We start from the raw sequence: 12578 nt of genomic DNA, 5'->3' as shown, positions 1-12578 counted from the left end.
AATAACACAAGTATACTAGAAAATGGTGACATATTTATGAATTTTTCTTTATACAGTAAGAAATAAAATTTCTCTAACAACCTCCATCCCTTACGATTGTTTTTTTGTTGTGTGCTCATTAAGAAACTCCGCTTGGTTCTTAATGTTAGGTTAGATTTGCGTAATGAAATTGATTAAACAAATTTTTTTACCACAGGCATTGATTTGGGTCAAAGTAATTGAAGTGGTTGGGATTGGAAGATTGAAATGTAGAGTGTGAATGTGCTAGTCGGCCGGTGCCTGTTGGATGGGATTGATTGCGTCTTTCTTCTTTCTTTTGGCCACAATTGGTTGCTTAACTGATGAATGGTTAAGCACTTAAGCAATCCAAATCGCCTTGATACCCTTCCATAGACAGGTCCTATCCTTTGTCGTTTCAATTGGCTCCTTGCTTGGCTTCTTTGCTTTTCTTCTCTTTTCTTCATTTGTTTTTTGAAAAAAGACCTCTTTCTTCATATATCAAAGACAAAATAAAATCTTTCTTGAAAAGTTGTTTTTCTTCGATCTTACTTGACTCTAATGGTAGAAAACAAACAAATTTCACTCTACGTATTTAGCAAAAATTAGGTGGTCAATTTAGTGTAGTGATTTTACATGAATGATATGAAAATAATGAGGACAATATCAAAATCAAACCGTTTTCAAATCTTGAAATTACTATTGGATGATGTGATGTGAGATTGTGAGGTGAAAGTTTGAGGAGAAGTTAGGTTTCCTGGGAAAAATTATGTGAACACTATGACTTGCATTGGTCTCCCATCAACAAAGCATGAGGTTGGTTTGGCGCAATAATTATAAATACGAGTAGTGACATGATAACAATATGAGAGCGACTCCATCGTTTTAATGGACAGATCAAAATCAAATTGAAATAGAAATGAATGGTCCAGATATCCAAATCAAAATGCCTTTCACTTTTTTGGATACATTATAATTTTCATGCGCTGTGCCCATCATCCTGCCCCATATGCCGTGCGGCCGTCAAGGCATCAATTAATCATCAAAGATCAAACTTATTCCTTCGATTCTCCCAAAATGCCATCTTTTTTTATTTTTAGAAAAGAAAAAAAAAAACATTTTTCTGCTTTCTCTTACGTTTGTGGATCAATATTCTCTTTTGTCTGTGTATCAATATTAATAAAGTTTTGGATATTTAGAAACGGATGATTCAAACAATATTGATAACCATATGTTTTATTAACTTATTTACGGGTGAAAAATCTCTTGTATCCATTTGATATTGTACAGAATTTTCGCCTTTTTGAAGACGGAAAACAATATGCCACCAGATATTTATAATGAAGTCAAGGGAATCCTAGAATATCATAGAGGTGACCTACCAATGAAAGTTATGTATTGTGGATGTGAAGATGCCTTGAACTTTTGTCCCTAGTTAAAGTTTAATAGTCTCATTGAGAATTTAAGGACCACATGGACATACCGCGCCTACAATTTAGACTTTGAGCATGATTCCCCTCCCCAATTTTGTAACACATATCAATTTATACCTGAATCTAAACCAGCCTTAATTCGTGATTTCTAATTAACCCTTAGCCAAAATGCACATACTGCTACTTCCACTAATTGCTCCGTCTTGGCGGAAGAAAAAATTGAATTGTTTTAGTAGAGTACACATCAAAAAAAATTTTGTCTTCTTAAATACAAAAAAGCATGACTAAATGTCATGAAACTCTAATCGTTAAATGACACAAATATCATTTAAGTTATTACATAGAAGAGAGACAACAAAAAAAAAAAAAAAAAAAGATAAACTTTTTTTGAGTAAAATGAGGTCCAACTTTATTGATAATGAAAGGAATTACAAAGCATGACATTCAGCTGCAACTGCAGCCATAAGAAAGGTGGGAGTAGAAAAGAAAAAACTCTCATACTGTAAGGACTTGGCATGATCAGCTATGAGATGAGCCACCAGGTTGGCCTCCCTCCTAGTATGTAATATGCTCACATTTGGGTAGAAACGTAAAGCCTCCACAATGTCATCATAAATTCTTCCCAATAAGGAAGTATTCCTTGTAGCTCGACTTGCAACTTGACGTTGCACCAAACTAGAATCTGTTTCTAAGATTACAGGCATCATGTTACGACTTCTCACAAATTCCAATGCAGCTTGACAAGCCAACACTTCAGCATGCTCAGCTGAGAGCAAATTATTAAGAGGTCTAACCCCTCCAGCTATCAATGTTCCAGATGAATCATGGATGACAAAACCCAGGCCTCCCCTTTTTGTTTCAGGATTGAATGAACCATCACAGTTGGCCTTCAAAACCCCAAGAGGAGGATGTTTCCAAGAAATATAAAGTATAAACTATAGTCATATATATGTATCACTATACCAGTAAATCAGAATATTCGGGTTGAATATTACAGAAGCCAGCTAGCGCACATACAAATGGTTTAGAATTTACAGTAGAACACTTCTTTTTATATAATTTAGGCTAGTATTAATAGAGTCGTTGATGTCATATTAGTTGATTCCTATGTAAAATCCCACTAGAAGGTAGTTTGATCAAGCTTAATCAAGTGATTAATTAAATGGAGAATAGTCGTGGAAGTGAGTACCTAACCCTAATAATATCATTGTCATGATAAGCTTGGCTAGTTGTCATGTACTTGCCAATGCAGTGAACCGCGAACACCGACAATGCCGTACACAAGAATGATTTTTATTTTCTTTAATCTGGGAGAGTACCAAATCGCACTAGAAATATCTTATCTTCTCATTTAAGAAATTAATTGATAAGTTGTGGTTTGATTTTTTGGGTATTTGACTTGCATTTGTAAAACAATTGTAATGTTTAGGAGACTTTAAGTTATGAAACTCCTAGGATCCCATCTATGGAATTGAAATATTGGTGCACGATGAGGAGAATGTTCATCTTGCACTAAAAATGACGGATGAGAAAATAATATTTAGGAAAATCAATTATGTTTCTGAATTTGAGTAAATTCTTAAAATGCAAAAGAAGTTATCGTTAACAAAGTATATTTGTTTTTTCAACTTTCTTAATATATCAAAAGTGGTGTTTCTACCCACGAAAGTGCACTGAGGCCGCTGATAAAAATTGCCCCATGTGCTTGTTGTCAACAACATATAATGTGTGTGTTTGGTTAGAGAATAAACTTGATCGGCTCATCAACACATGAAAAAAGAATATTGAATTAAAGGCAATAGACTGAAACTCAAATTTGAAGGACATATTGAGATATGTGTCACAGAAATATTTGACAACGTAGTGCATTTGTGAGAAAAAGATGACATATCTACTCTTAAAAAAAAAAAAAAGATATCAAATCACGTACAGATATCTAAAAACTCGACAATAATAAAATAGTTAGAAATTAGGTCGGTAATGGCATTTGCGGTATTTACAAAGAAAGAAAACGAAATGGAGAAACCGTCAAGGGAGAATAGAAGAATCCTAGGGGATGGAGAGGCTCCTCCCGGAGACTTTTATTTTATTTTATTTTATTTTCTTTGGAGGTCAAAAACAACAAAATGGTCTTTATCTGAAATAAATTATAAATCCAATAACGGCTTTGGCCCTTCCCTCACTAATGGGCCACCCCATTTCCTCTCAATTATATATCACCTCTCACGCGTTTCTGCATTTCATTTCGGACGGGCCCCACACTTCCAGCTGGATTTTGGGCCGTATTATTTTATTATTATTATTATTAATTAAAATATAAGAAAAACTGGTGTTAAAAAAAGAGACGAAACGAAACTTTCGCTCACAAGGGCTGCAACTTCCTTGGCGAGTAGCCTCATCTCAATCTTACAACCATCGCTTTTCGTTTAATATGCTATTTTATTTTGCTATACAATTTTAAAATTAGTTATTATGTATTCTTAATTCTTATGTAATTAAAAAATAAAAAATTAATATGTAGATGAGTTTAAACGGTAAATTCCTTTTAAAGCAACCATTGTCTTTTATCAGAATATCAGCAGTAAATTTTATTTTTGAGGTTTTATTTCCAACACCTAACATGGCGATAACATCTGGTACTAAAGTCTCATATGCAACATTTTTATGGCAGCAGTGGAGTCTTATTCAACACAGCATCAGTACTTGAGCATGTTATATCCACCAACGACCCCCAATCTTAATCCAAAGTTTTCGCGCATCGAGCTTTTCAGAGGATTGTTACGGATATTACTTGTGTTGTGAGTTTTGCTAGATATTTGGGGGCATCCCATGCATGTTTATTTTGGACCTTGACAATTGTATCACTCCAACCCAAATTAATAAAAAAATAATCCAAATTTAGGGTGGATTGGAATTACGCTAACCACAATCTATCTTTCATAAACACCAATTGAAACAAAACATCGCATAGACTAAGATCAATACCTTTGATCACAAGCCACAATATGGAGGTGAGGGAAAAAAAACGTACAAATAAGGCTATATATGTTCTTTTTTTAGTGGAAATTATTAGATTCATGACATCTGTTGGATTTGGTGACTTTATTATATGTGAATTCTAACTCACAAATTTATGAAACAATTGCATGTATGTGTGTGTGTGTATTTTACATCATGGATATATATATATATATTGTATGACATCTTAACCATTTCTGAATTATGATTAAACAATGTACATAAAAAATTAAAAGTGCGATCAATGAAAACTTTCATTTGGGCATTTATTTTTGTGACTTTACTATGGTTGGAAATGTATGAATTCTACCTCACAGTTTTACGAATAATTGTGTGTATGTCTACATCATGGAAATGAATATTGTATGACATTTAATAATTTTTTGAGCATGCAATGTACATATAAAAGTGCGATCAAAGAAATATTTTATTTGTGCATTGAAATGCAATGATGTATAATCCTATTCTCTGTGTTTGGTATTGTGCTTTTTTCTTGGGTAAAATATTGGTGGAAACTAAAAGCTTAAGATCTCACTAGAAATTGCTCACATCCAATGAATTACAAAGTTACTCCTCTGGAAGTGGGTAATTAGTTTATGATAATAATAAATTTTCTTATTAATTATTTATTTAAGTTTTTGACTTTTTTATCTTTAAGAATAAGGATAAACAGTAAAAAAAAAAAGAGGAAAATAGAGCGTGAAGTTTTGTTGGCAAAATGTAAAAACCCGGCCAAAAGAAAACCCAGACCGTGACAAATGACGGTTTATTAAAACGTGGCAGGAAAAACGAGAATGAAGAGACTATTTATTTCCATTTGATTTCAAAATCCGGAAATTACAAAAAGCCCAAAAACCCGCACAAAATCCCAATCCGATCCAAACAGTGTTGTAGTATAACAAGTCGAGTGAGGACTCTATTTCCAAAAAGCAGTGTATAACAGAAACTCGTACTCTCTCTTTCTCTCTTCTTGTTTGGCCAGCTGTTGTTCTAGCTAATTCCAATCCACAACTCTCTCTCCCTCTCTCATATATATAAAATCTCCCAAATCTAGCCTTGTGCATTGTTTACGGAAGATCCCTACTTGAATTCCCCACCACATTCATGTCGGTTCGCTGATCTCGATTTCGATCTGCCCTGCTCTTCTTCATCGATCTGCGCCTGTAAGTCCTCCTGATCTCTCTTCTCTTCTTAGGTTTAGATCTCGCGCTGTTTTTACACCGGTTGTCTTCTTTCAGTATTGATTTCACTTCAATTTTTGGAATTTTGTTTCAAATTGAGTCTAAGATATTAACTTGGAATTGTTCTGCAATTTTTGTGTTTGCGGAATAGATTGGTTGTGGCTGTGTGTTGAATTTTGGCTGTGATCGACGCAATGACGGCGGAGGTGGATGTGCATCGCGATGCGTGTGAATCTGAGGTGTCCAAGGTTGAGGACGGGAATGTGAGTGTCAATGTCAGTGTGATTGGTAATGGTAATGGTAATGGTAATGGTAATGGTAATGGGATTTCCAAGGACGACGGCGATGGCTCCTATGTCTTTGTCACCGCCGGAAGTGACGCCGCCGCTTCTGATGGGTCTGATCTGACCAATGGGCATTACAGCAGAGTTGAGACCAATGGCGGTGGCGGTCTTCAGTTGGAGGGAGAGGTTGTGGAGAGTAGTGTTGTTGTTGAGAATCCCCAATCTCAATTACAATCTCATTCATTAGAGAACGCTGCTCCTGCTGCTGAGGAGTCAACACTTTCCGGTGATCCAGCGACTGCACTTCATCTTCAGAGTGAGGAGGATAAGCAATTAGCCGAGGAGGTCCCTGTTCAAGAGTCAGAGTTGACATCCCAAGCTGATACTGAGTTGGATAAGCAAATTCCTGAGTCAAAGGAAAATAATTGGGAGGGCGTGCCTGCTTGTGATGCTAATGATAGCGCCTCAGCAAGTACAGCTGAACAAAATGGATCTTCTGAGAATGGCCGATCCGGGGCTGCTGTCTCTGATGAAAATGGAGATGCATTGCCTACTCATGATGTCCAAGAGAGCCCTTCAGAGTCCTTGGTCACAAATCACTTGGTTGATACAGCTGAAAAGAATAATGGGTCATTTTCTAATGGCCAAATCTTGGCTGCCAATCTTGATGTCCAAGAGAGCTTTTCAGAGCCTGTTGCTGGGGAGATTAACGGTTCATGTGAACAAGACGGCCAAAACTTGGCTGCCAATGGTGATGTTAAAGAGTGTGTTTCGGACGGCCAAATCTTGGCTGCCAATTGTGATGTTAAAGAGTGTGTTTCAGACGTCCAAATCTTGGCTGCTAATGATGATGTCCAAGAGAGTGTTTCAGAATCAATTACTGAAAAGATTAATGTTTCATGTGAAGAAAATGGCCAAATCTTGGCTGCCAATGTAGATGTCCAAGAGAGTGTTTCCGAGCCCATTGCTGAAAGGATTAATAGTTCCTGCGAAGAAAATGGCCAAATATTGGCTGCCAATCTTGATATCCAAGAGAGCGTTTCGGAACCCATTGCTGAACAGATTGATGGTTTATGTGAAGAAAATGGCCAAGTCTTGGATGCCAATGTTGATGTCCAAGAGAGTGTTTCCGAGCCCATTGCTGAAAAGATTAACGAGTCATGTGAAGAAAATGGCCAAATATTGGCTACCAATGTTGATATCCAAGAGAGCATTTCGGAGCACATAGCTGAAAAAATTAATGGTTTATGTGAAGAAAATGGCCAAATCTTGGCAGACAATTTGGAAGTCCAGAAGCACTTGGAAACACAAGTTGTCAATGGTCTTGTTTCTGATAAATCTGAAGATGAGTCGCTTGTCGTTCGTGCTCATGAAGAGAGCGTTTCAGAGCCCATAGATACTAATCTCTTGACTGATACACCTGAAGAAAACGGATCATGTGAAAATGGGGAAGTCTTGGCTGCATCTTTTGAAGTTCAGAAGCAGTTGGAAACACCAGTTGTCAGTGGCCCTATCTCAGATGATAGTGGGGATAACTTGGAGAACAGTTCAGAACCTATGGTTACAGATGACTTGGTTGATACACCTGAAGAGAATGGGTCATCTGAAAAGGCTTCTGTGTGTGAGAAAGTACCTGTTGAAAATTGTGAAAGCTTTGCAACTGTTGCTGATAGTGATACAATTGTGAGTGTTAAAAACGGGGATTCTCTACCTAAGGAAGATGATTCAACTCGCAGTATTGAAGATGAAACACCAGAGACTGATGTTGAAAAATTAGATGAGAAGAATAGTGAAAAGCTGAGTTCTTGTCCTCGTGAACATTCAAAACCAGAAGTTGAAGCTGAGAGTGCCCCCATTACAGCTGAAACTTCTTCAAATTCCGCAGCTAATGATACAATATCAGAACCAAATTCAAAATCTGATATTGAAGCCGAGATTTCCTCCGATACAGATGATGCTCTCTCAAGTGGCCTAGCTCATGACGCAGTATCAGCTAGCGTCGCTATATCAGAACCTAATTTGAAATCAGAAATTGAATCTGGTCATGCTGCCTTTGTAGATGATACGCTGTCAAGTTGCCTGGCTAATGATACCATATCAGAGCCCATTTCAAAATCAGAATGTGAATCCAAGATCTCTCAAGCTGTTGATGATACCCTGTCAACTTTCTCAGCTGATGATGCAATACAAGAACTCAAGACCAGCCATGATTCTTGTGATTCTGAAAAACCAGTATCTAGTGATGCCGTGCATGTAGCAGATGCTGGTTTGTCAAACTTGGAGGCTGAATGTGCTGACAACAATGGGAAGCCGACATTACAGATAAATGATTTAGTTGAGAATGAAGTCACCGTGCCGGCAAGCTCAGGTGCTGATGAGCCGTCCATCATCATTGATGACAGATCAGAGTCTGAAGTGCCCAACTTGGACGCTGAATGTGCTGACAACAATGGGAAGCCGGCATTACAGATTAATGATTCAATTGAGAATGAAGTCACCATGCCGGCAAGCTCAGGTGTTGATGAGTCGTCCATCATCACTGATGACAGATCAGAGTCTGAAACGCCCACTGTTGATTCTTTGGAAGGACAGGATAAGGTTGTTGAGGTTGAAAAAAGGCCTTTCTACTTCTTAATTAGGATTCCTAGAAATGATGACGAAAACTTAAAAGAACAGATCAAGCATGCTCAGTTACAAGTTGAAGAAAAAACTAAAGGCCGGGATGCTATTCGTTCCAAAATGCAAATGCAACGGGTGAGTACTTTTATGCAAATCACTTTAACTTTATTCCATGTGTATTTTTTTTCAGTATGTTTTCAAATTAATTGTTGAATCTTTTATGGCTAGGCCACTTGTAAGGAGCACAAACTAAAATTTGAAGCTGCCATATCTGAAGAGAGAGCTGTTCAAGAGCAGCTCAAGTCCAAACGACGGGAAATGGATTCTGTTCAATTTATGATTAACAAAGTAAAGGATGCTCTGTCTGTTGAGGAAATAGCTAACACAGTAAGCAATCACTTTCCTTGTTCATACTGTAGATAATGGATTCGAATATTTATTAATTATGTAATGTTTTAATCGTGTGCGCTTCATACATAGATACGCCATATGGAACATACCATGGCTCATGAGACCCTACCTTTGAAGGAAGAAAAGCAGTATATTCGTGACATCAAGCAGCTGAAGCAACGCCGTGATCAGCTCTCTTATAGCTTAAGTAAGCAGGATGAAGTTCAACAATCTTTAGACCAGAAAGACCATATTGAACAACGCATAAAGGTATCGTGCTCATTATGTTCTCTTTCTTTTCTAACCATGATGTCAGATGGGATCTGAACCAATTCACATGGTTGTAATATCCTGATATTTCACATTAAAACAATTTATCACATATTCACATTCAAACTGCAGTTTTCTTTTCTAAAGATTAATGACCAGGAATAGAGATTTGATATGTTGGACAATTGATATGGAAATGATAACTTGAGATGATTCACATAGGAACACCTGATTTACTTGAATTTTAGTAACTTTTCTAATCACCAAGAACTTCATATTTAGTGCTCAATACTAGAACAGGTGGACAAACTCTTGTAATTATAGTATGCTGTGATGAGCTTTTCAGTTTCTTACCTCACTTTCATTATCACAGGATCTGAAGAAGGAAATGGATCAACTCAAAGAGAATCTTCTCAAAGCGCAGGAAGTCACTCAAGCTGCTAAAAAGAAATATAATGTAGAGAATGATATGCTGCATGAACTACAATATCAGTTTGAAGCTGCAGATGCAACTCGCCAAGAAGCATATGTACATCTACAGAGTTTGAGGAAACAAAATTATGAGAAGGTGTTTGCATTCCTTTGAAAAAAAACACTTCAGCTTATTACTTTCTATCAACTATCTACATGTGCATGCACAAATATACTGCGGAACATGTTTATATAACTTTACCACTAAGAGGATATATTTTGAGCTTGCTTTGGACACTGGCTTAGTTTTCAGCTTTCTTATTAATCTGGGATAATGGTTTATTTATTTCAAGCTGAGTTGTTTGTGTTGATAGCTTTAGTATTCTGAAACCTTGTGTTTTTATTTTAGTACAACCCTTCTGTTCTAGATATTTTATTCTGAACCCTTAATATGAATATATGACAATTTAGAAGAGATAGTGACCCTCTTTTTCCTCGAATCTGCAGACCAAACACTTCTGGAGGTACAGGAATGATGCAAAGGCAGCTAATGACTTAGCATTGAGTGGAGATAAGGAGCAACTGCAGCATTTATGTATCAATCAGGTTAGCTCATGAAGTTCCTTTTTTGTTACTGTTGTGTATTTTCCACCCTTTAGGTTGAAAACTTGGACAACATGGCTCATATGTGCATGGATTGGCTAACAATCAATTGTTTAGGTGGAAACATTTATGGAACTCTGGAATACAAATGAAGATTTCCGGAAAGAATATACCAAATGCAACACCAGGAGTACACTAAGGAGATTAAGAACCTTGGATGGCCGCTCACTTGGTCCTGATGAAGAACCACCTGTAATACCTGATATAGTAAGAGTAACCAGGCATAATATGGCAGCAGCAGTGGTTTCAACTCCTGAACCTGCAAAACGAGTTGCAATTGTAGAATCTGAAGAACCAAATGATATATCTGCAGTGGAGATTGTGGAGCAAAACAATGACACAGCTAAGAACAAGAAGCCTGTGAAAGTTGCTTCTTCTGGAATTAGCCAAGCAACAGTTTCTGGAAGAAATGAGATTGAAAAGGAAATAGTAGAAGACCCAAAACCAACAAAGGAGGAAGAAGAGTTGGCCAGAAAGGAAGAGGAATTGAGAAAGGAAGAAGCAGCTGCAAGGTTGAGAGAGCAACGTAGGCTGGAGGAAAAGGCCAAAGCTAAGGAAGCAATGGAGAGGAAGAAAAGAATAGCGGAGAAGGCCCAAGCCAGGGCTGCCATAAAAGCACAGAAAGAAGCTGAAGAGAAAGAGAAGGTAAAATTTCCTGAAACTTCATCTTTTTGTTCAATTCCATTGACTTCTCATGGGCATTTTAGTGGTATAGAGATGTTGGCTTTATGAGATTCTGTCTTACCTGATGCAATATTCTGTTATTCTGTGTATGGCGCAGGAAAGGGAGAAGCGGGTAAGGAAGAAGGAAAGAAAGAAGGTAAGTGCAACAAAGGCTACAAATGGTATTAATGAAGGAGAATCTGCTCCAGAACCAACCTCAGAGACTACAACCGTAACTCCAGTCGAGCCTGAAGCTACAGAGAAACCGGTGACAATAACAAAGAGGTCCCAGAAAGCGCCACAGTTCTCAAAGCAAACCAAGGTAAAATCCATCCCTCTGCCTCTACGCAACCGCAGTAAGAGAAGGATGCAGCCTTGGATGTGGGTGCTTGTTACAGTTGTGGCCATCCTTGGCTTGTTTTTGTTGGGCAATGGCGGCAGCTTCTCTTTTAAATCTATGCTTGAGAGGTTTTTCTGAATACTACACCTATGCACTTATTTAAATAGGTAATTCAGCAGAGGTTGTTTGGGACATTCCCTTAATATATCTATTTATATATCTAGGAAATCGCTAAATCATATATATATATATATATATAGGCAATTCTTTTTTTCTTTTTCTTTTTTTCCTGGTGAGCAGCTTGGGATTTGGTTTCCTCCTATTTAAGTGGGTTTTTGGTTTCATACACCGATAGAAGAGTGGTTTGCTTAAAATGTCTGAAGAAAAACATACATTCAGTATGATAATAAACTTGAGTTATTTACTATATTTTCTGTGTGTTCTTAGTATCAGTGGGATGGCATGTAATATATTTTGGTTTGGAATGGTACATAGAAGCTAATCTGTACACCCCTAAATTTTTTCAAATCCAATTTTTCCATTACCATTTTCTGAATTTAAATAATGAATTCCGTTTTTTCGCATAAAGAAATTTAAAATTTTCCAACTTGGTAATGCCAAACGAAGGAATTGGTAATTCTTAAATCCTCACTTTCAATTAAATTCCATCATTTTTTCCCTTATCCAAACACACTCCAAGTCTTCATTCAGACAAGAAAAATTTGCTCTTCATTTTTCTCAGTTCTGAATGTGTCAATTGTCTAACACCAAGTCACCAAGCATTTGAGGCACGGCACGGCCATGAATGTGCCTTGCTGCACCTTAGTTTTTGTTGGTGCGGAAAAAAATTCCATGGAAAGTTTCCTCACCTACTTCTTCTGACTGGAGCGGGAGTAGGGGCTTCATGTTTTAGGAACTGGGTTACGATCTTTTTTTTTTTTTTTGACGAAAAACAACATATATTAAAAACAGAACAAGAGTACAACATAACCTAGCCAACATCAAAACCCGGAGGAACAAAATCCTGGGAAAGGATGATAGAACTATCAACTGACAACAAAGCTAAAAAGGAGGAGGGTGGATTGGAGACCCAATCAACAGGACACATCCTCCTGGAAGCCAAGGCTGCGACAAAGTCAGCTGCCTGGTTGGCTTTTCTGCTGGTCCAAAGCCAGCTAATTGAGGTAAACGACTCAGCCAAAGAGCGAATCTTCCAAATCAAAGGAGCTGCTGTCCAATCTACAGAATATTTGGGAAGGTTGAGGGCTGAGATAAGGGGAGCAGAGTCTGATTCCAAAATGAAGGAAGA

The 12578-nt window shown here is 37.4% G+C and overlaps 2 protein-coding genes across 2 annotated transcripts; one reads left to right on the top strand and one right to left on the bottom strand.

Moving 5' to 3' along the window:
• Nucleotides 1-1858: 1858 nt before the first annotated feature.
• On the bottom strand, nucleotides 1859-2666 carry LOC133744609 (uncharacterized). Its single transcript, XM_062172691.1, has 2 exons — nucleotides 2625-2666; nucleotides 1859-2365 (listed from the first exon to the last, which is right to left on the bottom strand). Exons 1-2 carry the CDS (start codon nucleotides 2664-2666, stop codon nucleotides 1859-1861), a joined length of 549 nt encoding a protein of 182 aa, XP_062028675.1.
• A 2699-nt stretch (nucleotides 2667-5365) lies between these two features.
• Nucleotides 5366-11698, top strand: LOC133745452 (uncharacterized). The gene is made up of 8 exons (XM_062173526.1): nucleotides 5366-5611; nucleotides 5781-8667; nucleotides 8761-8919; nucleotides 9013-9192; nucleotides 9566-9760; nucleotides 10111-10209; nucleotides 10324-10911; nucleotides 11048-11698. The coding sequence occupies exons 2-8, from the start codon at nucleotides 5824-5826 to the stop codon at nucleotides 11405-11407; spliced, it is 4425 nt and encodes a 1474-aa protein (XP_062029510.1). The 5' UTR covers nucleotides 5366-5611; nucleotides 5781-5823; the 3' UTR covers nucleotides 11408-11698.
• Nucleotides 11699-12578: the final 880 nt, after the last annotated feature.

The sequence above is a fragment of the Rosa rugosa genome, chromosome 4 (genome assembly GCF_958449725.1).
Source record: "Rosa rugosa chromosome 4, drRosRugo1.1, whole genome shotgun sequence".
Lineage (NCBI taxonomy): Eukaryota > Viridiplantae > Streptophyta > Magnoliopsida > Rosales > Rosaceae > Rosa > Rosa rugosa.
Note: the sequence above shows the minus strand (reverse complement) of the source record. Positions and strands in the feature narration are given on the sequence as shown.